Genomic DNA, 26,870 nt, shown 5'->3' with positions numbered 1-26,870 from the left:
TTTTTGCTGTCACATCTGCATTCTTCAGGTATGGCTTTAATTCTTTAATTACAGAAGAACGTGCAACAGCGCTTTGCCTGATTAACAGCTGAAAATTAAGGTTAGATTGGAGTGGGGGAGAAGGATGTGTCAATACAGTAATAGGAATATAAAGCAGCTTGATAAAGGGGGAGAAGCAGAGTGTCTGCAGCTTGGCACATCCACCTACTTTAATAATCCCGTATTCCAGGACATTTCCAGGTGGATTTTCTGCCTGAGGGTTCCCAGGGAATGAGGATGGGTCCTGTGGAGGTTGGAAAGGACCGAGCACTGGAGCTTCAGTTCCGCATGGCACAAGACCAACCAGGGCCTGGGATGTTAAATGTAATGGCAAGATGATAATGATTCATTATCTCACCTGTCTACAAGGGGAATAATTTTCTCTTTACTGGAAGAACTAAACCAGCTTCTTTCACACACTAACAGCACTTGGCTGTCATACAGCATCTTAAACCCGAGCACTTCACACCTATTTGGCTAATGAGGACACAGCGGTGCGGGGGCTGGGGAAGGATTCCCATCACATCCAGCCCCCAGCCCTCATCTTCACACCCCACACCCCCTCCCCATGTGATTTTCATGTCCTGAATCCACATTCACAAATAAACCCCAACCTCCTTGCTCCGACGAACACCCGCACGGCGATACCGAGTTACATCCCTGGCCGGGGGGGCCTCGCCTATAACTCACAGTGCAAGCACAAATGAAACGCCACTTTCTTCTTTTTCTCCTTTTTTTTGGTCTTCCAAAGTCTGGAAAATGAATTATGCATTTTCCCCCCTAGCGCTGAACTATAAATTCTCCTTTTAGTGCTTGGAATATTTCAGAAGAAAAGAGGCATCCTGGCTGCTGCGCCCCTCCTCCCAGATGCAAAAATCTCCATTAAACAACACAAAAATATGCCAAACTTGGGGTTTTTTTTCATTTAGGTGCAGATTTACTGCGGTTGCTGCTCATCTAACGGCCTCCTGTGATGGATTTTATATCACTCATCTGTTCAGATGAGGATGGGAGGAATTTGTACAATCTCAGCATCTTCCAGGAGATAAAACCAAGCGCGTTTCTCCCAAGGCCCCAGCGCAGCTCAAGCAGATGCAGAAGAATCCACCGCAAGTCCCGGGGACCAATTCTGACTTCGCTACCAGCTCTCTGCACCACTTTGGCAAGTCCCTCATGCTCCTCAGCCTCTAAAATAACCGTTTAACTTTTACAAGGGGCTTCAGCTGCAAATCCCCTGCCCAAACGCACCTGAAAATCCAGATGCAAAACCCCGGGCGGCTACAAACTTCAGAAACCCACCCCGTGTGTTAAAACCACACTAATATGGCCAGGTCAGGTTGTAAATAAGCCACGTTACTTGGTTTTAAGCATCTTTAACAGCCGAGGTCACCTCATTGCCCCGCAAGGGAATGCGCCAAGATGGGAGAAGCCCATTTGCAGGCACCATCCCGCAGCTCCTGTGTGATCTCCATCTCCATCGCTACAGCCCCAGCAGACCGAGGGTTATTTCCCCACCTCAGAAACCCCCTCTGGTTTAGTATTATGATTATTTTACGGCTTTTCAGGGCAAAGTTTGAACTCGATGATCTTGAGGGTCTCTCCCAAGCAAAATGATTCCGTGATTCTATGAACGGGACGCTTCCATGTGGCCTCGGTCCCACCAAAACCCCCTTTCCAAGGCAGCCTCAGCCTCGATGTTGGGGCCCGCCGATTTACCTCTGCAAATTAATTACTCCAGCATTTAATTACTCACTTGCCACCTTCCCTTCTCCAGTACCAAATGCATTTCCAGGGACCCCCAGAGCCAGCAGCATCTCTCAATAAAACAGATACCAAAACCTCCTTGTGCGAGCGAGGCTGGATGCAGAACCAGAGAGCGAGCAGGGTGGCTGCTGTGCCTAATTGAAACAATTAGTACAATATTTCCTTTCTCCAGGCTAAGTTGTGCCAAAAAGCAAAGGAGAGCCGGAGCTGCGGGTTGATTCTATGTGCGGGACACCCCAAAGAGTTAATCACTCATTTACAAAATGCTGATATAAACTGTTGTTAATGAGCTCTGTAAATGCTTATTGTGCTGGCTAAATTGGTACCTGCTGGAAGGGGTTAGATGTGCCAAGGGGGTTTAAATGTTCTTTATTTCTCAGGGGACTGACTGCAGAGGGTTTGGGAGCCCTGAGAGATGGGAGGATTTCATGGCCCCATCTCCCTGGGACATCTGCTTTTCCATGCACCTTCATCTGTGTCGGGATTGGGGCACAAGGTTGTCTCCCCATTTGTCACTCTAATAAACATCATTTCCACCTTCCTGACCTGTGGTTCCCATCCTTGAGCCAATGATGGAGCAAAACCACCGGCACAGAACAGGTCAGAGCACAAACACACTGACAAATTCCACTGAGGAAACCGCAAGTTAAAATGCACCTATTTATCACTGAAAAATTCAGCCATCTCAGAAAGCACAACAAAAATATATTGTATCCAAATCAGTGTGGTCAGCAGGACAAGGGCAGTGATCCTTCCCCTGTGCTCTGCACTGGGGAGGCCACACCTGGAGTGTTGTGTTCAGTTCTGGGCCCCTCAGGTCCGGAAAGAGATTGAAGTGCTGGAGCGGGTCCAGAGAAGAGCAACAAGACTGGGGAAGGGACCTGAACACAAGCCCTATGGGGAGAGGCTGAGGGAGCTGGGCTTGTTCAGTCTGGAGCAGAGGAGGCTTAGAGCTGAGCTCAGCACTCTCTAGAACGACCTGAAGGGCAGTTCTAGCCAGGGGGGATTGGGCTCTTCTCCCAGGCACTCAGCAATAGGACAAGGGGGCAGGGGCTTCGACTCTGCCAGGGGAAATTGAGGCTGGAGATGGGAAAGCAATTCTGTGCAGAGAGAGTGGTCAGCATTGGAATGGCTGCCCAGGGAGGTGCTGGACTCACCGGCCCTGGAGGTTTTGAAACTGAGATTGGCCATGGCACTGAGTGCCGTGATCTGGTGAACGGACTGGAGTTGGACCAAGGGTTGGACTGGATGATCTCTGAGGGCTTTTCCAACCCAGTCCATTCTGTGAGACACGTAACAACATATTCAACACCCCCTTCCAACCAGAAAACTCTCCGCCAAATTAATTTCCAGTTCAAAAAGCATCATGAATTCATCCCCAGACCTGCATGGATAGAGACGTTACCAGCAGTTGGTCTCACTTTGGGCAGCTGTGCTCTCTTTTCGTTTCAAGCAGTGATGTTGAGGAATAAATCACAACTTCAAGGGTTTTATTTCTCTAGGGCTCGTTCAAGTACCTGTTTTCTAAGGGGCCGATGCTGGAGCGCAGCTGGAACAACGTCACATCCCATCACCACGGAGCAGGGAGAGCGGGGCTGCGTGTGGATGTGCCGGCCGCATCCACAGGGATCCTGCAAGAGACCTTTGGCAGCTCACGGAAGAGGCGCCAGGCAAGGAAAGAATCATAATAATGTAAGAAAAGCAATGCAAAAATTTATATTTTATTTTAATTCAAAAATTTAAAATAGCTTTCAAATTCAGGAAAGTATGCCTGGACACAATGAAAAGCCTCATATACAGAGACAGATAAATTAAATTGTATATACTGCAGACAAGCCAAGTGTATGTATAGATTACATATTTACACCTTTATGTAAACCATATTTATACATTTTATTACATTTACAAAAAAAGCTGATCTTCCACTACCGTTTACTACAATAATGAAAAAAACATTTACATTGTGTCTTTTTTAACTGTACAAACTTTCGAGTCATAAAAATATATCTCTGTACAAAAGAGGGATTTCTTTTTTTAGTTATTTTTTCATTTTTTCTTTATTTTTTATTATTTTTTTTGTTCTTTTTCCCTTTTTTTTTTTCATTTTTAAACATAATGCAAGTCCTCTGGGCACAAGAATGAAGGATGTTATGTGGCGGGGCCCAGCCAGCTTGCAAAAAAATGGGACAACACCCCCCTCCGCTTCCTTTGCTGCTTGGGCACCAGCACAAAATGGTACTTCAGGGGTTGAAAGGAGCAAGTCTGGGTTAGGCAGAGCCTCCCCCCTTCTCCCTGCCTTGCTGTTCAAATAGCTCGGGGTCGTTTTACCCACCTTGGCACAAGGTTCTCCTGCCTATCCCCGGCTCTGACGAGCAGCGCTGGGCTCTGCTGTCGCTGTCCTGGTTTGTGCCGGGGTTTTGGCACCGTCTGCAGCTGGGAGAGGTTTGTTCTTGAGCTCAGGGAGAGGAGCCTGGAGAGATTCAGGCTTTGCTGTTGTGAGATATTGCGAGCGTTTGAATTTTGGGTACTGAAAGAGGAGTCAGGACCTTGCAATCATTGGCACCACGGGCTTCGAAGAGGCTCTGCCCAGGAAAATGGGCTGTGGGTTTGGCCAAGGGCATGAATCACCGAATAATTTAGGTTGGAAGGAACATTGGGGTCAAATATGTGCAGCCCTGAAGGTCAGAACCACCTTATCTATGTGCACACACAGGCAAAGGGACCTGGGGACGATGCTGCTCTCGTGACACCAGCGGGACGGGGAGGCAGCTCCAGCCGCTCAACCGATGGGCTGGAGGGGACACGTACCCTGACCCCATCCGATTGTCACCACAGCCCACTCAGGGTCCCCTCTGCTTGCTCTGGGGTCCCTGTCCCGCAATCCGGGGGTGCCCAGGGAGGGACAGGCACCGCTGCCGGGCCACCCCGAGGGACCGAGTCCCACCACCAGCTGCAAGATGAAACCATCACCCCTTGGGTTTGCAGGAGCTGGGAGCGCTCGGAGCTGCGGGACACGCTGTGTGACGGTCCCACAGCGGCTCCTGTCCCCGCTGGACTGGGCTCTGGCTCCCGGAGGCGCTGGCACCCACCTCTCAGGAATAAATCACAGCACCTCTGTGTGCTTTGGGGAGCAGAGGTGGCATTTTTTGGCAGGCTGGCTGTTCAGCATTTAGGCTGTAGAATGCTGCTTATTCTAAGAGTGCTGAATAAGAGACAGAAGTAAAAAAAAATAAAATATATATTTATACATATACACACACACACATACAGAGTAAAAGAATAAACAAAACCCCCAAAAAATCCCCTACCCTGTGGTTTTCATCAGGCAAAACTGACATCAGGTAGGGGAAAGCCAGCGTTTAAATGCAAGCATGGATGTAAACACCACCCCATTTGCTTTAATTCTGTCTTCCCTTCAAGTCTTCTGTAAGAAGAAGCTGCTTCACTGACACATGCTGCTCTACACCAGCTGGATTTCACTCCGTTTACAGTCGGTAAAACAACTGTTGCTCCTTTTCTCCAGCCTGGTCTAAGAAACGGTGACTCAAACCAAACAGACTAAAACCCTGAATCAACAAGAGCAGCGCTCCTCTTTATTAGAGGAGGACAGTGGCATCACAAAAGCATCATTTTCTTATAAGGGAGGAAAAATGTCAAGCCGCCTTATCTGCTCTCATGAAAGCCAAGGCAACCTTCCTGCCCCTGGGAAATAAAGGGAACAGCTTTGGATGGAAATTAAAACTCTTATTGCGTTGCCATTTGGAGGATCAATATGGAAAGGGCAAAGGCTTCTGAATGCTATTGGGGGGAAAAAATAAAAACAGTATTTGTTAGAGTTCTTTTTAAAGAGGTTTTTGTCCCTTCGTGTCTGTCAGCAGTTTCCTGATTAGGGTGTTTGGATACAGCTTTAGCAGCTGCTGGGAGAGGGCCAGAGATGGGGGAACATTTCCTTACCAGCCATGAGAGCTGCCTGAAAGGAAAATGGGGCCAAGAAACCCAGCAGGAATGCCCCAAGGAAAATTAAATATGGGGAAGAGAAGAAAACCTTGCCAAGTTTTGCTTTTCTCATTGAAAAGGTCTCATTTGAAAAAAAATCTTCCTCCGCAAAAGCCCCGGGTTAGAGAAAACAACAAAGAAATGACCCACAAAACCACAGAAGGACAAAGCAAGAACTCATCCTGTCCCACACCGCTATTTCCCATCAACGCCCGTCAGCACCTTGTGCAGCACAACCTGGTTTGGCCTCTTCGCTGTCCGAGATCTTCCCAAAAACGTGGGGGGATTGGTGGGACCCCACATTCTGGGACCACGTAACCAGGTTGTAAGAGCCTTCCCATCACCTCATCCGCTTCCCCTGGCCATGACCTTGGGCCGAGAGCTGCGTGGGGTGGGAGAGGAGCTGCGCCGGAGCGGGCTTTGGGTTGGCTCCATCATCCCCGGCGGGACGGAGAGGGAGGACGCCGGGGGACAACCCAGCAGCCTCTCGGGGTTCAGAGTCCAGCGAGGTGTAGCAGCTTCTCCACAGCCTCTGCAAGGTTGGAGGAGGGAGGTGGGCAGGGAATGGATGGAGACTAGTGAGGTGAAACACAATCATCCACCAGACACCGACCCCGCAGGAACCTGGGACGATGGGAAAGGAAGGGACAGAGAGAAGAGCATTGTTATTACACACAGGAAAGCCTGCAATTGCTATTTTTCCCCTCAAACTAAGAATGTTCCCACCTAGAATGGCTTTTAAAGACCACAGGGGACTTTTGTTTATGACATTAAGTTATTTCTCTGCCCAGCGAAACTTCTTAAGCCCTTGCTTTACCCTCCTCTGATCACTGTGCAAAACACCCTGCCTGCAGTCACACAGTCTCAGACTCACGGTTCCCTTCACGTGGCGCCCGTTGTCACCACAGGACTATTGGGATTTGCTTTGCCGCCGGTCCCCACGAGGTCCTGCCGAAGTGGCAGTGAGCACTGGAGACCCGGAGACAGGGATGCTGGTTTGGGTCCTGCCTTAGGCAGAGATGCTCCCCTGGGCAACCTGAACCACTCCAGGTGCTCCTGTGAACCCCGTTTTGACCCTGCCATTTAACAAGTGACAAACACGAGGACAGCGGTGGCACCGTCCCGCTCCGGCGCCGCCGTCCCGCCACTCACCGCAGCGGGTTCGGTGCTATACGGCCGTGCACACAGTGCTGACCGTGAACTCCGTCTCGTTGGCCATGATGTCCGTGGGCTGCAGGTTTCGGTCGTACATCGGATTTTCAAACGTTGCTCGGACGTTGGTGTTTTCATGGCCTGCGTAGCCATTGAAGGGGACTTTTGGTCTTCTCCTGTAGAGAGAGAATCCAGAGATGGCACAGCTGTAGTCAACTGAATATCCCTGATAAGGAGTCAACGGAAAGGAAAAAAGCTGCTTTTGAAGAGGATAAACACCTGGGGCTAAGGCAGAAGGGATCTATAGGATAACCTGGCCATACATTTGTGGCACAGGCACCCCTGGGCGTTGCTGTAGCCCTGAGCGTGCTCCCTCTGCACTCCCACAGCGATGCACGGATCAGAAGTAACTCATTCATACCAGATAGAAAGCCAGCCTGAACGCTGAAGTATGAAATTTACTTTGCCTTAGCCTACTTAATGTTGCCACAAATCTTATTAATGGTCATAAAAGCCCTCAGCACTCTCTTCTCCCAACACCCTCGCCCCTCCACGCATGCTTGCTCCGTTAGTTTTTCACCTTCTGAATCAAATGAGAACCCAGGTCTAGGGGGAGTGCTTTTAAGTCAAGCTCACAACTATTTCTGCCAGCCCCTGATTTCGTTTCACCTGCTGGCATCACTCCCAAAACCCACCTGTGTTTGTAGAGATAAAGCACAAACCCTGCAATAATCAGGGCTATGAAAGGCACAAGAATGGCAGCTGCCACAGAACTGCTGTTTGATGCAAAATGGTGTCCTATTGATTCTGGATCATTTTCCATCATGCTGATGTCTGAAACACAGCAGAAGTAAAGACGTCTCAAAACACCGCTGTGGGAAATGGGGTTTGCTTGAGTTACAGGTTACATCTTCAACAACAGAACAAGATGATTACACGTGTTGCTCTGCAAGGTCTGAGCTGCATGAAGAATGGTTTCGAGATATAGCCTACCTTAGACATCATCATTTATTTAGAAGTGCAATTAAAGACAGATGTAAATAGATTTATCTTACCAAAATGCTAAAATTTGAACGCTTAAAGTTAGGCTTTAAGGGAGATTTTCAAAGGCTGCGGTAATGAGCATCTAATTCTCCATAAAGGTGACAAGACTCCAGGGTCAGATTCCAAAAGCCCTAAGAGACTGAGGAGCTCAAGCCACATTTTAAGAGAGATTTAGGAGCTTAGACCCTGGGCTGTCAGAGCTCCGAAGCGTCGCTGTGATTTTAGAAAGTGAGACGGAGAGACTTCTTTGTGGTAGGGAAAAAGTATTAATGAAAGGAACTTTACCGAGCCTCTGAAGGCCAAACTGCCCGAAGCCTTTGCCGCGCACAAAGCCCTGGTACACAAACGTCCCGCTCGACGACTCCGACGAGACCTGCAAGGAGACAACGGCTTTGTTCAGCGCTTCCCTGGGATTTCAGCGCCCAGCTGGTCACCGTCTCCGCCAAGTTCATGCGCAGCCTTCATGTGATTCAACTGCCCAGAAAACTGTGGCGCTTCTTAAGAAGTTTGGTTGCCCAATGATTTGTTAAGACTCTCACATCTCCAAGGTAGGAAAAGAGATGTCTTGTTTGCAGTGAACTACAGAACATGCTGCTGATGCACCAGGAATAGAGAAGGCTCTGGATCAACCAGATGTGTGTTTCTCCTAAGCTCCCATGGGTCTCTTAAGGACATGGGAAGTTACCAGACACAGAAGGTGACTCTGCAGGGGAAGATTAGCTCTTCTAGCTTGATGTTTAACAGATATAAAAGGTTAGAAAGGAATTAATCACACTGGTTTCGCCTTTAGTGTCATCTGAAGCCTCACAGATTTAAAACCATAGGGCAATAAAAAACCATAGAGCTGCCAGGGAGCACCGAAGGGCCAACTGTCATGTAACGTTATCTTGTGTGCTGAAGAACACCTGATGTCCCCTTCAAGCACACGGGTCACCGCAGGACAGCAGCCTCGTTGTGCCACCAGCTGAAGGAGACGTTCCCTCAGCTTCAGTGAGAGAAAAGCCAGGTTTGATAGCAACCGGAGGAGCTGCATGGGTGGCCTCTGTGTAAACGGGTGCCCACGCACTTACGTGTCCATCTAGAGCCCATTTGTCATTTTTGAACTTGTTGACAAAGATCTCCACTGGTCCCGTTATCTGGTAAACCTGGAGAAGCAGGTGCACGTCTTCTTTCTTGTAAACGCCTGAAAAAGAAGTGGCTTTTAATCACTAGACCACAGCGGCTTTGTCTGAGCTTAAAGTAATTAACTTTCTACCTGAGGGAGCAGAGAAATGACATCGTCTAGAGGGGACAACTCCTACCAACGCTGTCAGTGGGAACCACACCACAAACACCACCCCACATCCAACCCCAGGGTATTAAAGACATTTTGCACATGGGAAGAGACTCAACTGTTCATGCTCAGGTTCTGTTGCCGAACCAGTACCACCCTGGTGCTCCACGGAGGGAGGGACAAGGGTCGCTCCCAACTTTTAATCTTGTTTATCTTGGACTGCAAGTCCAGCACAAAGGGAATGGACGATGGACTGGGCTGACCTCCCTTTCAGGTGGAGTCAAAGCAAGCTCAGGTACATGGTTTTGTCTTGGTCTGATCAAAGACTTAGGGACTTCAAAGCTGGGTGGTTCTGTACAGCTCTACCAGAACATCAACATCATTGTCACGGCACAACGCGCTGCCCCTTGCTCCGAGACACCTTCTGACGACTGTAAATCCCTCCCAAGGGCCACGTCAGCCCCTTACCGGACACCAGGAGCTCCACGCCGCTGTGGTCTATCAACGTGGCATTGACTTTACTGGTGACAGGGTCGAAGCTGGTGACAGACAGCATCGCCGGCTGCTTCTTCCCCATGTATTCATAGGAGCCTTTCCACAGGGAATTCCTTGCAAACACATCAGCAGGCACTAGAAACCACAGCAAATGGGGGAGGCAGAAAAACAAGCGTATTGCCATTTATTTCCATTCTTCAGAAAGCGAAATAGAGCAAATTTCTTTCTTTGAATTCACAAATACATATTTAGATATCTCGAATCCCACCCACTCTCTCTGTTATCATCACTGAGTACAAGGCCAGAAAGAAGAACAAACAAGCTGACGACTTCAATTTTGTTGTTTTGACAAAAAATGACACTGAAGTTTTAAGAATCAACCCACCCTCAAATGAATTCCTTAGGAAAAGCTAACAAAACCCATTTTTCTTAAAAAAGCTGTAACGTAAAACACCCTGGAGGGCTTGAATCTCCAGAGCGCGCCGGGACAGTGGATCATGGAACCATAGAATCATTTTGGTCGGAACAGACCCTCTTCTACGGTACCTGAGACCTTGGCGAGCGGCGGGTCCCGCGCGGTGCCAACCGGCCTGCCGCTGGGGCGGACGTCGGCTGAAAGAGACGGACAAACCACCGCCCGTGAGTGCGGGATCGCGGAAACACGGGGGTTGTAAGGGACCCTCGAGGTCATGGAGTCCAACCATAACCCACCCTGGCACGGCCCCGTGTCCTGAGAACCTCATCTGTCCAACCCTCCAGGGATGGTGACTCCAGCACTGCCCTGGGCAGCCTGTTCCAATGCCCCACAGCCCTTTGGGGAAGAAATTGTTCCTAAATCCAACCTCAACCTCCCCTGGCGCAACTTGAAGCCGTTTCCTCTCATCCCTTTACATGTTCCTTTGACTGAGGCAGGTAAAACGTGAGTGAGCTAAAGAACAATCTTTGCCTTGTGCAGATGCTTTGACATCCAAACCATTGGACGGAAAACCCCGTCTCTCCCCTGGGAGCTGCACAGGGCCCCATGCGAGCTGTGAGTCCACAGCCAGCTCAGCCAACACAGCTCCCGGTGCGCTCGTTTTCCCTCGGGCTGCCCCGCTCCCCGACGCCAACAGGAAAGCTGCCCCGAGCTTTTACCGAGGCAAATAGGTGGTTTTCCTGTCCAGCTGCCATCTGCTTTGCAGGTTCGGTGTTCGGAGCCCCCGGTGAGATAGTAGCCGCTCTGGCAGGAATAGATCAAGGTGTAGCCCAGAGATGGCAGATCCAGCGCTCCGACGTTGGCGTGGGAGGGGGTCTCCGGCTGCTTGCAGTGGTGAGCTGGAAAGCACAAGGATAATGAGATAAGAGACACCGTTCAGCCGTATACAAGAAGGCATAAAAGTGACACCACGATGATAGAAATCTCCTACAAGAGCTTCTTTCAGCAAAAGCTTTCCCTGCTCGCTGGGGGAGGCAATGCCATGCCTGGATTTTTCCCCGCCAGACGAATTAATGGGACGGCTTCCCCTGTGTCACCGGCTCAATTGCTCTTTCTGCCTGAAGCTCTCAGGGGGATCCTCCACTCAGCTTCCATGAACTGAAAATCAGGCTCTGCCATCCCCACCTTCTAAGGGAGAAAAGTCCAAACCAAATGATGCTAAGACACCTCTCTCCTTTGAGCACTGTGTCCCTGGTCTATCTGCAGACCAAAATCTGCTTTTATAGAACAAGACCCATTAAACTGAAACAGTGATTGCAGTGTGTGCACTGGAGATCTGGTGTTGTGTAACCTCTCTCCATAGCACCACCATACCACCAATAATTTGCACCCACCTGCCCACAGCATCACACAGTAAGTCCTCAAGCGTGCAATAGTCATGAATATCTATAGCTGCTCAATAACCTTCAGGATTTGGCCCAGAGAAATGAAGGCTGAGCTTGTCCAACTCCCTGCCCACCCTGCTCTATCAGATCCCGTTATAAACGCGTCTCCGCTTTCCTTGAGAAGTTACAACACAAAACAAATAAATCACAGAGCCGGGAAGCTCCCTCTCACCCGCACCGTAAATTTGCCCTTTCTGTAGCTCTCAAACTGCTCATGAATGAAACCAAATCCTCGGCAGCCTTCATGAGGTATCATCTCCATCCCTGTTTTACAGAGATGAAATATAAAACCCGGAAAGCCGAGGACTAACCCGCAGCCCAGCTCTCATTAGCGGTAACCGCATCCAGCCCCGCTGTGGATGGAGAAAGCTTTACGCAAAACCTAAAAGCAACAGCTCGGTGGTCCTTGCTGGCACGGGGAAGCTGAAAGCATCTTGATTTCAATGCACCTGGCACCAGGAGCAAAATCCCATGTACAGCCACAGCTGCATCCCTGCGGTCTGAAACCTGGGAGCGTGGGGACTCTGGGGACACTTTCCCATCACCCAAGTGAAGGCAGCTCCTTCCAGAGCAACCACCTGAGGATACGTTAAGAGTTTTAAAGGCGGCTGACCCAGTTGGGCTTGTCTGCAGAACGAGCCCCTACAGGGTTTGTTAGCGGAAAAATATCTCACCAATAAACCGCCTCACAAGGGAAAGGGAAAAGCTTTTAATACTTTCGATGCAGAGGCCATGATGGATATTACCACTTAAATACATTAAATTAAACTCCTGCTGTAGCAGGGGGAAAAAAATGACAGACAGCTTAAGGAAAAGAGCAACACGTTATTAAACATGAGGAGAAACCCTGCTCTGGTGGAGAGCCCTTCTGGCTAAATGTTAACCTGGTCCCTGGAGCGCGAGCTCACATCTCGGCCATCAAATGCGGTTTCAGAAGCACAAAACGAAGTCTCACCTGAAACTACGTCTCTGAGGAAGAACCAAGCGAAAAAAAAACCTCATCTGAAATCAGAAGTGTCGATAGAAAAGTGATTGTGCGATCTCCCTTTTCCTCTATAACACGCGTTCTCAGAGCTCCCCCAGAGATTACCAGCGATTTGCACGATGTACAGCAACAAACCAAGGTAAGAGCGCCGTTAAAGTAAAGGTGACAAACCAACAAAGGCAGCGGTGTCCTCAGACAAAGCTGTGCCGCACTTACGGACGCAGTCGGGCTGCACGCCGCTCCACGTCAGGTTGGGGAGGCAGGTCCTGGTGGTGGAGCCCTGCAGCAGGTATCCCTTCTGGCACTTGAAGAAGATGATGCTGCCCACCTGTTAGAGCACGAGATGCAGCACTGAACTCCCAGCCTTAGAATACACACCTACTTCTATAATTTTCCATCTTTTCTGTGCTAGGAAGAGGAGTCACTTGCAGGGATTTGCTGCTTTTAGGTGATGCTGCGCCTCAGTATTAATTAAAAATGAGATTATTTCATTAAAACTCAAGATTAAGATAACTAATTAGCAGGGAATGGGCACCCGCAGGGCCGGCAGCGGGGGCTGCAGCTGCAACACCCCGGGGAATCGCTTCGGGTTTTCCTCTCCTTTCCACTGATTTCACACTGTACGGGAGCAGAGATTAAGGAAACCACCCACAGAATTTGGTCTGAAAACGAATGGAAATTATGTCTCCAATGTGAATGCTAATTACACTAATAACTATTAATTAGCACTGTAATTAATACAATAAATAACGCCTTGGTAGCTAATCTCATACAAACACGCTCCGAGGTGTGACGCAGCAGGCCGGGATGTCCTGCTCTTGGGGGGAGATGTTAATGTGCCTAAGGACTCGGACACAAACCCCAGTGAGTACCGGGGGGTCCCCGCTGCTGGGACAGTACCTGGAAGCCCTGGGAGTTGTTCTGCACCCCAAAGAGCGGCACGCCGGGGTCCGCGCACGTCGTCAGGCTGGGGTCTTGGAAGAAAAGAACAGAGACGGTGTTTTAAAGGAGCAGCTGGGGAAGGCACATCCGAGCTCTGCCTTCCCCGCTCCACGCCTTTGCAACAAGATGGGATATTTCTGCTACAGAAGGAATACGAAGCAACAAGGAAAAATACATGGATTTTCTTGTTTCTTCAGTCCCTGATGGCTGCAACACAAACTAACCAGAGGCACTCTGTCACCCAGGAGAAAACAGAGGAACACACACATGTAAGAACTAAATCCTGTGTCGGGAACGACTCTCATTCCAGCCATGGGGCTGCGGTGACTCTGTCCTCTCCTGTGCCCTGGGCCAGGCACCTTTGTCATCTGCGCCCACCCGCTCATCTGGGCACCTCACAATTTCATAGTGATCGATGGAGCTGGAAATTTTAATGCATCTCAGATACATAATCTCTCTTTACACCTCGTTTGGTCTCCATCTATCAGAAGAAGAATACACACAGTTCAGCAGGAATACCTGCTGCTACTTCTCCAGCATCCATCACTTTTTCTGTGTCAACAGTAGCAGAGCATCAACAGAATTAAGGCAGAGATGCATCACATTAATATCAGCATCCCAAAGCCAGGATGTGGCGAAGCTGCGATGCTGCTCACAGGGATGCTCTGGTACCCACCGGGGTGGCTGTGTCACTGGGGAGCTGGAGCATCACCGACCTCAGTTCCTTCATCCTGCCACTTGCTCAACGCCGCTACAAGAAGGACCACAAACCCTACAGCAAAGCCACCTCTACACTTAATGAAAACACTCCAATTAACAGGATCGTGCAAGGCAAGAAATAAATTAAGAGAAGTCTCCGCAATCCAGCACCGCGGCCTGTCAACGGAGCCTGCAGCTACAGGACAATGGAGCACGACTCCCGTACTTAATGGCACGGTTCTTTATTTTTATGCCTTTATTCCTTACGATCTGACTAATCTATCTCTTCACGCTGAAACATTATGCACTTGGTGTCATCCCCGGGTCCTTAGAGCTGTGGTGAGTAACTCAACAAACGACACAAAATGTGGCCAATTTGGGGCTGCGGCGCACGAGCCAATTAGTTTTCCGTCACTCGCTTCTGTTGAGCTTGTGTCATTTGTCACTGACGCAGTCTCCATGGAAGCCCCCAGATAAATCACAGCACCTAAAATAAACAACGAGCCGTGTGGACGGGTGAGGCGCAGGTGACGGATGGCGGAGGGCAGAGCATCGCTGTCCTGCCTTCATCCGGGGGCTCTGCGGCGTTGGCAATCAAACGGATCTCAAAAATGGAAGAGATCTGAATAAATACAACACTTTGGGTGTCAGAAATGGACATTCTGGCTTAAGGTTTTGCAAACACAAGTCCTCTCCCTTCTCATGGTTTGTTTTGGGGAGATAAACTCTATACATTCCATCAGCGGCATGAGCAGCTGTATTCGCTGGGCTCAATCACAGACACTTTGGAGGACCAAGCGCCATTAAGTACAACAGGATCCCAGACAAGGATTTGTAAGAAAGTGAGGAAGCATTTAAAGCCAATATTTACAACAGGAGGCAGGTGCTCCCAACTCTTCATACATGAGAAGGCTCCTGGTGAAATCAGTGGGAAACCTGGAGGTTCAGGCCAGGAGTATTTTTACATTACTGTAACTCGTGAGGCATTTAAGATGTAGCCAGAACAACTGAAAACCGTAAAGAACAGCCTGAGATTGGTTTCTGCCCCAGACGCCCCCATAAGGGGATGATTTTGTTGTTCAGACAGTTGAGGTAACAGCACCCAGCCCATGCAGTTTATCACCATGGGAGCCCTGGACTTCAAGAACATAACCAGAGTTTTAAAGAGGTGAAGAATGCTGTGACTAATTATGATTATACACCTCCGATGGGTTTCAAAGGGTTCTGGTAGCCCCAGAAAATGGGCACCTGAGGAAGGTGTGGAAATTTCAGCCTGAATCCCAACACCACAGCTAGGCAAAGCCGTTGGTAGGGTCTGATTGCCATCTACAGCGCTTTCGTACTTCCAGGGGTTGTTATTCCTCCAAAAGCAACATCTTTACATAATTCTAATTTTCAGGGAGAAGAGCTAATTTCTGCAAACCCAGAAAAGACAATCAAATGGAAAAGCAAGGCGACAACCCCGAGTTCTTCGCTGGTGGATGGACGAGCGCCCCCTCACCGATGCAGCTGGGCTGGGTCCCGCTCCAGGTCCCGTCCGACTGGCAGAACCTCCGCGCGGATCCCACCAGCACCAGCGGGGCCAGGCAGGAGAAGGAGACGGACGAGCGGTAGGTGAAGCCTCGGTCCTCCCTCCTGCCCTGCGCGGGGACGCCCGGGTCTCCGCAGAACACAGCTGCAACGGGCACAGAGACACAGCCATCACCATCAGCCTCCCCAAGAGCCATTAGGGCACAGAGACACAGCCATCACCATCAGCCTCCCCAAGAGCCATTAGGGCACAGAGACACAGCCATCACCATCAGCCTCCCCAAGAGCCATTAATTGACCCATTGTTAGCTTATTAACACCCCAAACCCCACCACACCCTGCCATCAAACTCGACTGGGGAACCAGCAGTGGCAGAACTGGCTACTTTCCTTCTAATTCTCTCCTTTTGTCAATTGCTGTTAATTAACTTCCACCTTCTCCCCCATCTTTTTTTCTTTCCCCTACCAGCACGTTTAGTTTTAAAATGTATCTCTAATTGCACGATGTCAAATTGCTGTATGGTTCCATGTCGCGCAGAAAGCCCATTAATTATACAAGATCCAGGGAAAGGTGCAAGGAACAGAGTGAGGGCTTTGTATGATTTAATATGAAAATGGCTATTGTGCAGCTGCCAGCCATTCAGCCAAGAAAAGCAACTCCAAGCTGCCTTTATCATTATGAGACATTTAACTAATTTTTTCGCATTAGCTATTGTATCGAGCGTGCAGGTTTCCACCCAGCCAAAGCTCTGCCTTCACAAAACATTCCAACTTCTGCTGCAACAGCACCGTGCCCTTTGCCAAAGGTTCTTCCCTGTAGCTTTTGGCAGTTTCAAGAGTCCTGATTGCAGAAGACTCAGTTGCTGGGGAGACGCACGGACAAACAGCCCATTGTAAAGATGCTGGGTGGACAGGAACATGTAAGGACTTCAGATTTGTTGCAAATGTGACCTCCCCATCTCTGTTACAAGAGGTGGAGTGACCAACTGCGTCCCCACAGCCACCACTGCCTCCTTGCTACAGATACAGGACAAGGGGTGATGGTTTAAACTAAAAGAGGGAGATTCAGGCTGGATATAAGGAAGGAATTGTTGGCCCTGAGGGTGGTGAGAGCCTGGCCCAGGTTGGCCAGAGAGGTGGTGGATGAACCATCCCTGGAGACATCCCAGGCCAGGCTGGACAGGGCTCTGAGCAACCCGAGCTGGTGAAGATGTCCCTGCTCATGTCAGGGGGGGCACTGGGGGAGCTGGGATGGTCCTTTCCCACCCTGACTATTCTCTGATTCTAACCAGATACTTAACTGAGAACGGTTCATCTGCACCCCTTATGCCACTGCCACGCAAGGCAGAGTCAACACCCAAATCAGCTACATGGAGACCAGAGATGCTGGAGTCAAAGCATCACAGAACCGCGTTTCAACACCCAACTAATGCTTGAACACGCAGCTGCTACTCACGGAAGCACTGGGGGATGTCCCCGCTCCAGGAGCCGTTGCCCTCGCAGGTCAGCACGGCGGGCAGGGAGAGCTGGTAGCCCTCCAGGCAGGCGTAGCTCACGCTGGAGCCCCAGCTGAAGTCCGAGCCCACGACCTTCCCATTGGGGATGGCCTGGGGGGGCTTACAGAGGATGGCTGAAAGGAAAACACAAGTGTACTCAGTTCTCTTGACTTCTCAGCCGAGTTATTTCCATGAAGAAGCAAATCCGAGCAGGATCAAAGTGATACTCTGCTCCTGGGACCGGCCTAGCGGGGGGCTGGACACACTTTTCCAGCTGTGTGTGCGCAGTCCTAAACCCCAGGATTTCACTTTGAAGTCGGAGTTAACCGAATCCCAAATCTCCAAGTCAGATTTCTGAGTCAGTGCTCGTTTCCAGCCGAAGGTAAGAACCCAGCCTGACTTAGCGTGAAAACTCATCTAAGATTCCCTGCAAGATTCACACATTTTGGACAACCTGGCTGAGTTTCAGATTAGCAGCTGAATCAACCACCAGTCTGTATTTCATCTACTCCAGGGTGTTTTAATATGACATTTTTGCAGCGCTTTGCTTTTCAGCTCAGAGGAGCACTGGGGAAGATGCAAATCAGCCTGGCCTCAAATGAGACTCTGCCCGCATTCTGTATTATTCCTGCAATGTTAGCTCGGCAGAGAGAATGAAAAAGGAGGGTAAGAATTGCTCTTTACAGCCTCTGAAGGAACTGAGTGTATTCCGAGGTTTCTATGTGGTCTGCATTTATATCAGAATCATGACAGGTGAATTTTCCAGATTGCTGAAGGAGCACACAGATGCTGCTACAGGTCTTATCTACACTTGGTGGGCAAGTAAAACATTGACAGTGCAGATCCAGCCTGTCCTGCAACTGCTTTATTATTTCCCTTTCCTATCTTCAAACTACACAGGCAATCTCAGAACTGAGAAATAATGAAAAGAGTTGGAGGAAACATTTTTCAGACGTCGAGATGATGCCAAAAAGTGTGTGCTTGCAAAACACGATATTTCATCCGAGTCTGATCTGGGTTTTTGTGAAGAGTAAGTCACTTAACTCTCAGCGCTTCACTCTTCCTTTTCTACTACAGGGATAATAGCAACCACCTCCCTCCCAGACATATTGTGATGATTGATAGACCTAAAGATAGCACGGTGTTCATGCTCTGCTGATAAAATTGCATAAGCGCCATAAACACAGGGGATAGATTGAATGATAGGACCGAGAAACTCCCAGCTGGGCCGCAGGCACCGTGCAGCAGGTGCTCCCTATTACCTTGCCAAAAGTTTATGGCATTTAAAACTCACATCCTCCGGTATTCACAGCAACCAGTCTCACCCTTGCAGGCAGGTTTGGTGCCGTTCCAGGTCCGGTCTTTCGTGCAGGTTAGAGAAGACGCGCGGTCTGACTCCATCGTGTACCCCGGCGTGCACCGGAACACCACGGTTTTGTTGTAGGTGAAATCGCTGCCCAGCCGGACGCCGTTGGCCGGCACACCGGGGTCACCACAGTTGATCACTGCCCAAGAAAAAGGAAGAAGCATTTCTGGGTGACCGCCCCGTGTCTCACGCTTCTGGAGCTGCAGTAACTAGGAACCTGGTGGTCCTGAGCATTTCTCAATGCAGGATCTGATCCACTGATGGTGGAGAAGGGAGCGCTTGTAGCACAGAGGATCTGGACTAGCTATGGAGCAGGCTGGGCTACAGCACACAGAGGAAACTTTGCTTCTGCTCAGTGATCTTAACAGCACATTAAGACCTTGCAAGAAAAAGTATTAACACACATTAAACATTAAAGAAAACCTGGGTGAAAAATCTGGGCTAGATGGAAAACTGCCCATGGCACCATCTCCTCTCTTTGCCCTATTTACTGTCGCTTCTGCAAGCTCATGTTTGCCATCTCACACGTTCCTGCTGCAGGAACACACCAGCTCCTCTATGGGCTCCGGAGCCAGGAACGCTCACGTTCACAGCCCCGCAGAGCCCTTGAGGTTGGCTGACATCTCCTCACAAAAGTTATTACAGAGCCGCCTTCATCCAACTGGAAAAAAACAACCGCAAAGCAAGAGTTTTCCATTAGGTACCCGCAGAGATCGCGGGCTGAGCGGCTGCTGCTGTCACCGAACAGTTCAGCCGGGTTTCTCAGCCCAGCACACGGGTGCGCGCACGTCCACAGCGAGCACCCAACGAACCCGAAAACCTGTCCCCAGAGCCGCCCCTTCCAGGAATCCACCCCAGCACTCACCTGTGCACTCCGGACTGGTCCCAGTCCACGTCCCGTTCACTGTGCAGTGCCTGCTCAGCACCCCTGTGGAGTAATAGCCTTCCCGGCACTGATAGATGATGGAACTGGAGAAAACCAAGCCATCGTTAAATATAACCCTGGCGTTGCTGGGGGTTCCGGGGTTGCCACAGGATATAACTAGAAAGCAAAATGGCAAAGTTAAAATAAAACAAAACCCAACAACAAATAACCCCCCCAAAACAAGGCTTTCATCCTGCAATGGGCTGTTCTCAATAAAAGTAAGATGAGCTGCAAAGCCCCTGGATCAGCTCAGAGAGAACAGGCTGTTCTGAGGAGAATCAATCACAGGATCCCTAATACCAGCTCGGAGCAGGGGCAGCACGTCCCAAGGCCAAGAGCAGCATCCCTGGTGTGGAGAACATCGGGGGAATACAATTATAGGTTTGTCAGTGCCCAAGTTTTATGGCTAAAGTACCACAGCACCACAGCAATAGAAGGGCAGCGGAGTGAACGGTGGTGCACAAAGCCCTGTCACGACAAAATAAGCAGCCGCAATAATTGCATCCAGCCCTTGTTCACTCTGAAATTACAGGATATAAAACAGCATGAATCAAGGAAAGGCTTAAACCGCAAAATCTGGCTTAAACCACAAACTCCTGGCTCCCACCCCTGCAGCAACCTCTGCAAGAGCATCAGTCTGCGCACGCACAGGGTGACCCAGGGTGGCCCTGCACTCCTCCCCAGCACACACACACAGTCTAAACTGTGCATTTTGCCAAGAAAGGTTGGACCAGATGATCCTTGTGGTCCCTTCCAACCTGGGATTCTATAATTCTATGAATATCGCAGCCGTTCTCCGCGGGGAAGCGCAGCTCCAGGTCCCAGCAGGAAAGCAATGAGCACAGGCCACCAGCACAAGGAGAGGAATCTCCCTCTGCCTTGTTGCTTAGTTTGCTGACAGCCGGTTAATATATGAGCTTGTTGGAGACGTATCTGTTTGACAGGAGGAAACTAATAACCACTCCGGACTGTGTGCACAGAAACTCTGCGTGGCACTGGCATCATGCGAGGTGCTCTCTCGTTACCCATTTCTCATGCAGCCAACGTCTCTGTGATACACGGTGTCACTTCCAGGAGATGCTGGGATAAAAGTCAGATTCTATCAACTCAGAAAAAGCTCTAAATTACTATTTCACTGCCTGCCCATGCATCAGCTGTTCTCCCCTGCCCAGCCTCCTCCACCTGTGCATGTGGCCAAACACACAGATAATAGTTTTGTGACTACAGGGAGACTCATGGAAATGGTTTAATTGCAGCATCATTGGCTGTGACCTGTATAGGCTGGATATAAAAAGCCATAAATGTAAGGATGAAAGGTTTGAACTTTTAAAATCATAATTTAAATATAAATAGGATCTAATCATGCAAGTGAGCAGTAGGTGGATAAATAATTCCCAGGGACGCCAGCGAGAGATGTAAAATGAATTAGGCCCCCAAATAAAACTGGTTTTTGAACAGGGTATAAATCCCAAAGACCCTGGAAATCCCACAGGCACATGCGCTGATGTGGATGGAGGTTCCTCCTTCCACCCCCTGGGTGCTCAGCCCTCATCCTGCCCTGAATCCGAGCCCCAAATTCATCTCTCCCCCCGTCTGCTATAAACACCCCTTCCAGAGAGCAGAACACAACCGAGTGGAGAAGAACGCCTTGCAGCGCCCACAACTCGCCGCGAATACAAACGACGGAGACACAGCACGCTGCTCATCACTGCAAATTACCTTCCTATATTGGCCAGTCAGCGCTTAACATTAATGACTACGTTATAGGCATAATGTTATTATTATTCATAAAGTATGAGGGGGAAAAAAAATCTGCCAGGGATCCATATTTTGGTGCCTCTGGAACCTGATGGGTTATTTATCCTGAGATTAATGAACAGCCTCTTTCCACCATAAGAAAAAAACAGGGAATGAAAAAAACCCGAGACCTGAGTGTATTAATAATATGATTCAGTGTCTTTTCAATCAAGAGCTCCATCAATTTGGAATAAATTACCAATTCATTTATGAACTCTCTCCAAGCTTTTGGCTTTCAAATCAGCTGGAGAGAGGCACTTGCCCAGGTCTCCTTGCATTTGGTATCCTGCCTTGTTTTGGCTTTTGTTCTTTCCCCAATTGAATTTTAAACACTTTTATAAAACAGTAGCAGTGAGCAGCACAGCTCAGAGAATCCGGATGGGGGTTTATTAGATTGGATTATAGGGTCTTACTTGATTCCGTCAAATAGAAAAATAAGGGGGTTTGGGTTTTCAAATACGAAAATATGCTAACTGGATTGTAATTTGCATTTTGCGTTTCTGCTTAATGTAAATGGCTCTTGCACGTGCCAGTTCCAGCTATAACGGAGGTTTGGAGCTGCTGACATTCCTTGTTCTGCTGCATTTCCTCAACAAAGCAACAACGAATTAGTCAGCAGTACTCACAGATCTTACACCAAACCGGGGCATTTCTGATCACCCGGCTGGATACACGATGCAGATTAAGAGCAATTCACCCCAGGGAACGGGAGCGACAGTCTCACAAAAAGGTGACACTGGTCCTCTAGCACTGAAAAACCCTCCCGTGAGACGTTTGGAAGCGGAGAATTGAGGCTCCCTGACATACACAGAATATTTGGAGGAAACGGCGAGTATTGCTCGCAGCACCAGACTGTCCCCGGCACCTAAACCAGAGGGGACGGGTTGGTTGGGCGGCCGTCCCTGCTGCTGTCACTTTGGGGACAGCTCGGCAGCTTGGTGAGATGCGGGGCTGGAAAAATACCTTCGCATTCGGGTTGGGTGCCGCTCCAGGAGCCGTTGGCTTGGCAGGTCCTCTCGGACGAGCCCCGGAGCAGGTAACCAGGCTCGCAGCTGAACCGCACCACGCTGCCCACGTCAAAGTCGTCTCCCAGCCCAATGCCGTGAGACGGGATCCCCGGGTCACCGCACACGCCCTGGCTGCCTCCTGGTAAGAAAAGAGCACAAAATCAGCACAGTAAGCAAAAGTCATGGGCTTCGGTCCTTCTATCCTCTCCACCACGTTCAGAGGGCCAGCACACGGATCTGGATCGTGCGGTTGACTCGATTTAACTCCGGCTCTCAGCAGAGCGGTGAAATTCCTGATGAAACGTTCCCAGGCTCCAGGAGCCCACTGGTTTGAAGCTGGTGGCAGAACATAACTCGTGAATGTCAAGATGGAGCCCAGCTGCAGCCGCTTTCCGCAGCAGCTGCTCCGGCAGACAGCGGCTCGGCTGCCAGCATCAGTCACGGGGATGCTTTCCCCCCCGAGCAGAAATTACGACGTGCTCCCAGCCACCTCAGCACGCCCCATTCTATCTGCAGCACAAGACGCTGTTGGGTTTGGAGCAGGGAAGCGGGAGGGATCCAGCTGAGAAACATCCGCTCGCACAAGCTGCGAGCGCTCGGAGCTGCCGGCTGCAAGTTTGGGGACAGGAGGGAGGGAGCAGATGCTGCACAGGGGTTCTCTGGAGAAATGCCCAGCTCCTCGGTGCCCGACACAGCCTCACACCATGCCTGCCTGTTCCTGGCTTCCTCTGCTAATGGTCGGAGCAAACACATCCACCCCCAAGCCAGGAAAGACTATTTCACTCCTGCAGCCAACAACGGAGTTCTGTGCCTTGCTGCAGGTACAGCCTTCGCAGTGTTATGTGTAATATAAAACATAACGAGCATATTCATCATCTGGGGAACGTACTTGCTTGTAAAGAGAAGGGGGAAAATGCTCCAGGTTTGGCAGTTCCTTTCACATAATGACTTATTATCAAAGTCTTTTGTTGCATCTGGCAAGAGCTGCTGTCAGGCTGGAGGTATTTTCTGCCTTTCCCCAAGCCCTTGGGTAGAAATGATGGTTCGGAGGCACTGGGCATTCAGAAAGCACCTGTCAAACGCCACGGGCCTTGCTCCAAAGCTGCCTCCATGAAGCCATTCAGAAAAGCCACACAAAACAGATGTCAGCAGGAACGAGCACTGAACATTTCCAAATATCCACCCGCAAAGATGACAGGAGAGACAGTGAAAAGCACATGGGGAAAAGGCACGAACTAGAGCAGAAAACCCTTCCAAGCAGCTACAGATAAAGAACTCTGTAGATATGGCTTCTAAATATGAGGATGACTCTGCCTCATTTCTCTTTCTCTTGCAAAAAGGAGGTTAAACTTGGTCAAGTGGAGCTGCTAAATCTAAGTGGCATAATTAAAAATTAACACTTGTCCCACATGCTTTGCTCCAGCTAAGTTTTTCTTTTGTCTGTCTGTGTGCTCTCCGAGCAACACGTAAGGGGACAGTGTGGGGACGGCTTGCACAGCATCCTGCGGCCACCCCGCACCCTTCCTTCCATGAGCAGAGACCCCAGCACCCTGATTCCGGGAGGCTTAGCAAGCACATCCCATTGCATCCCCCAGCACTCCGACCCAAATCCATCTCATCGGGGACTTTCTTTTGCTTATCAGGATGTTTTCTGTGTCATGGGAGTGGGGATGGACTTCTGTTGCCAAACCGCTCTCGGCGGAGATGTTGATGATGTGGAAACTCATTGCACCAGCTTCCACTTGCCTGGTGCAGACCTGGGACCGCTGTGGTGCCATTGCAGCAGATGTCAGGTCCTGGAAAGGGGCCACATGGGCTTCCTTTTGTTGGAATGCATGACAAAGAGGGTCAGATGCTGCAGTCCAGGATGCAAAGACCTAATTTTGTGTAAGACACGTTTGTCCTGTACATGGAGAACCCTGTAAAGCAGCAGGCTGCCGCACACCTCCTACCGCCACCATTTGCTGCAGTGATTTATTTCTCGTCTTGCAAGGCGAGTGGTTTACTCTCTGCCAGCGCTTATCAGCCAAGTTGCAGGGGACTGGATAGCAGTGATTTTCAGAACCTTCCGCAATACAGCCTGTGTATTTCTCCAGCTCGAAGCACATCAGGCTGTCACCTCGTGGGACAAAAGCAGCAGAGAGGGACAGGACCGGCCAGTCCCCTCCTTCCCAAAGGCCACCTCACCTGAGCAGTGTGGCAGGGACCCGCTCCAGCGCCCGTCCAGCTGGCACATGCGAGTGGCGTTGCCGACCAGCGTCCGCTTCCCCAGGCAGCTGTACCGCACCACGGAGCCCACGGTGTATTTGTCACCCGAGATCTGCGCGTGGGGCGGGGAGCCGGGGTGGCCGCAGGAGACCACTGCAAGAGAGAGATGCACCGGTTCAACCACGGTTCAATCACCGCCCGTGATGCTCATTTGAAGGCAGATGCAGCAGGTACACAGGCAGTACATCGTGTTTGAGGTCACTGCAAGGACTCTTGGCAGCTTAAACCCTCTCGTGTGCCCCAGAGCCCACCAAATGCTCGGTGGTGCCGGTGTGGCACAGCAGACCTTGCACCGTTCTCCTTTTGGGGGGACACAAGCTCGTCCTATAAAAGCTGCCAAGGGTTTGTGCATAAATGCCCAGTCTTGACACTACACGGGCATTTTGCAGGTTCCTTGGAAATCTCAGCCCTTCTTAAACACGAATATTTCCGTGCACAGCCTCACCAGCCAGGCCCCGCGACACGGAGCTGCGATCGATGCCGCGTCACACCGGAGCGCATTACCCCGGCAGATTCTGAGCGCTGCTCCCTCCACCGTTGCTGCTAAGAAACCACCGCTAACAATAATTAATAGGTTTACTTTAGCTTAGCAATCAGAGTCAAGACAAGGAGGCTGTTGACAAATACTCTGACAGATCTGGGGGCCATCAGACAGGTTTGGATGGGGATGCTCAGCGCAAAGACGGTGCACTTGGTTTCTGAAGGAAAGCGTCCGTAACGGATAACTTCTCTCCCCCTGCTAGAGTCTAAAAATACCAATACTGGTATTAGGTAGAAAACATGATGTATGCTTCAATAAAAAGGAGAGCACGCGTATGTTTGGGCATGTGGGCGTTGAAATATTCTGGTGCAGAGCTGTGACTAAAACCAAGGACGCTTTGCAAGGAAATGGGTTTGAGAGCTAACGCTTAAACTCACACTGTAACTAACAATTTAATAACAGATACTCCAGCAGCCTCAGCTAAGCTTAAAACCTGTGGCGGTATTGGGGTTTTTAAAGGATTTACGTGCACAGTGTGAAGACTGTTTCTCCTGATGCACTGGGCTCTGCTCCCGTGTACTTTACTTATTGGACTCGCTCTCCCACCCCTCAAAGGGGATCAACTCTGGTTTATTCTCTCCTCAGAAAACAGCCAGGAGACATTTGCAAGCAAAGCTTCTTCGGGATCAACCCTCTTAATTGATGTTTTAGGAAGCACCTCATAGTTTCAGGTGCCCAGTTATATAAGAGGTATGGGTTGCAGCACTGAGCACATCTTCACATCTTCAGAAAACAAAGACGTGCAAAAATCTCTTACTATTCTTTTAACTATTAAGCCCACAAATCCAGACAATCAGTTGTCAAACTGACCTGCGTTTCCAAAGTTTTGGGAATGCCCCCACACCCTCCAAGTCAATGGATGCTCAACATTGTAAGGAAGGACATCCCTTGTACTGAGCTGGAAAGCTGTGGGTTGAGGGAGCCCAAGAGGCTCCCAGGTTTAAGAGGCACCAACCCTCCCAGAGCCCCTGCAGCAACATGCGGTTATCACCTCTCAAATCCCCACGGCCTGTGCAGGGTGCTGCCAACGCGACACGGTGGCATGCTGCTAACAAAAGGAAAGGGAAACGTGCCAAAGTCTACTGCGTATGACCCGCTGTCGAAGGATAACACAAGAGAAAAAAGATACAATCATGGCTTTGGAACAGCTAAGCTGATTTGAACTCAAGGAGCTCCATGTCTGACTGGGTGATTTGTTATGCCAGGTATTGAGCTGGCAGCTGCTTTAGTCTCCAATGGGGCGTTCTGGCTGTGCTGGGGTTGCTCTGCTCCTGCCTCTGCTCCCCGGGCAGCCCTATGACAACTCCAACACACCAGGGACTTTGGTTTTCCCCGTCTAAGACAGGGACACCACGGGTGACATCTTTCACACAACACAGGGGCATCTCCTGGACTCAGGATTGCTCATTACCATGGGTATTTCATATCTTTCTGTGTTACTCTAAACGCTCCTCACGCTGAACCACCAGCCAGAACCTCCCAGTTCTCTCTGCAAACCACAACGGCAAAGGGAGAGGATGCTGTAAAAAAGGGTCAGGAAGCAAATCCCCCGTCAGCACCTGTGCTGCAGCAGAATAAAGGCTGCATTGATTTATTTCCCCATTGCGGTCATTTCTCTCCCCCAAAACCGTGGGGATGAGTGGGTGTAGGAAACCCAGGGGTGCTGAAGACGCTGTGTCTGCAGTCAGGCTA

The 26,870-nt window shown here is 50.0% G+C and overlaps 1 protein-coding gene across 2 annotated transcripts in view; it reads right to left on the bottom strand.

The window, feature by feature from the left end:
- Positions 1-3,505: 3,505 nt before the first annotated feature.
- Positions 3,506-26,870, bottom strand: part of CSMD2 (CUB and Sushi multiple domains 2) — a 237,730-nt gene continuing 214,365 nt past the window's right edge. For both annotated transcript variants that reach the window (XM_065857095.2, XM_071799063.1), the window contains 16 exons: positions 24,557-24,730; positions 22,326-22,508; positions 19,506-19,682; positions 18,600-18,779; positions 17,235-17,408; positions 15,751-15,924; positions 13,509-13,582; positions 12,825-12,936; positions 10,898-11,077; positions 10,310-10,375; positions 9,737-9,898; positions 9,066-9,178; positions 8,281-8,368; positions 7,647-7,785; positions 6,952-7,127; positions 3,506-6,423 (listed from right to left, as the gene is read on the bottom strand). In XM_065857095.2, the coding sequence (XP_065713167.2) occupies positions 6,968-7,127; positions 7,647-7,785; positions 8,281-8,368; positions 9,066-9,178; positions 9,737-9,898; positions 10,310-10,375; positions 10,898-11,077; positions 12,825-12,936; positions 13,509-13,582; positions 15,751-15,924; positions 17,235-17,408; positions 18,600-18,779; positions 19,506-19,682; positions 22,326-22,508; positions 24,557-24,730 (2,156 nt within the window). In that variant the 3' untranslated portion in view covers positions 3,506-6,423; positions 6,952-6,967. The remainder of the gene's footprint in view (positions 6,424-6,951; positions 7,128-7,646; positions 7,786-8,280; positions 8,369-9,065; positions 9,179-9,736; positions 9,899-10,309; positions 10,376-10,897; positions 11,078-12,824; positions 12,937-13,508; positions 13,583-15,750; positions 15,925-17,234; positions 17,409-18,599; positions 18,780-19,505; positions 19,683-22,325; positions 22,509-24,556; positions 24,731-26,870) is intronic.

The sequence above is a fragment of the Patagioenas fasciata genome, chromosome 25 (genome assembly GCF_037038585.1).
Source record: "Patagioenas fasciata isolate bPatFas1 chromosome 25, bPatFas1.hap1, whole genome shotgun sequence".
NCBI lineage: Eukaryota > Metazoa > Chordata > Aves > Columbiformes > Columbidae > Patagioenas > Patagioenas fasciata.
The sequence above is the reverse complement of the archived record's forward strand: the minus strand, read 5'-3'. Positions and strand labels throughout refer to the sequence as shown.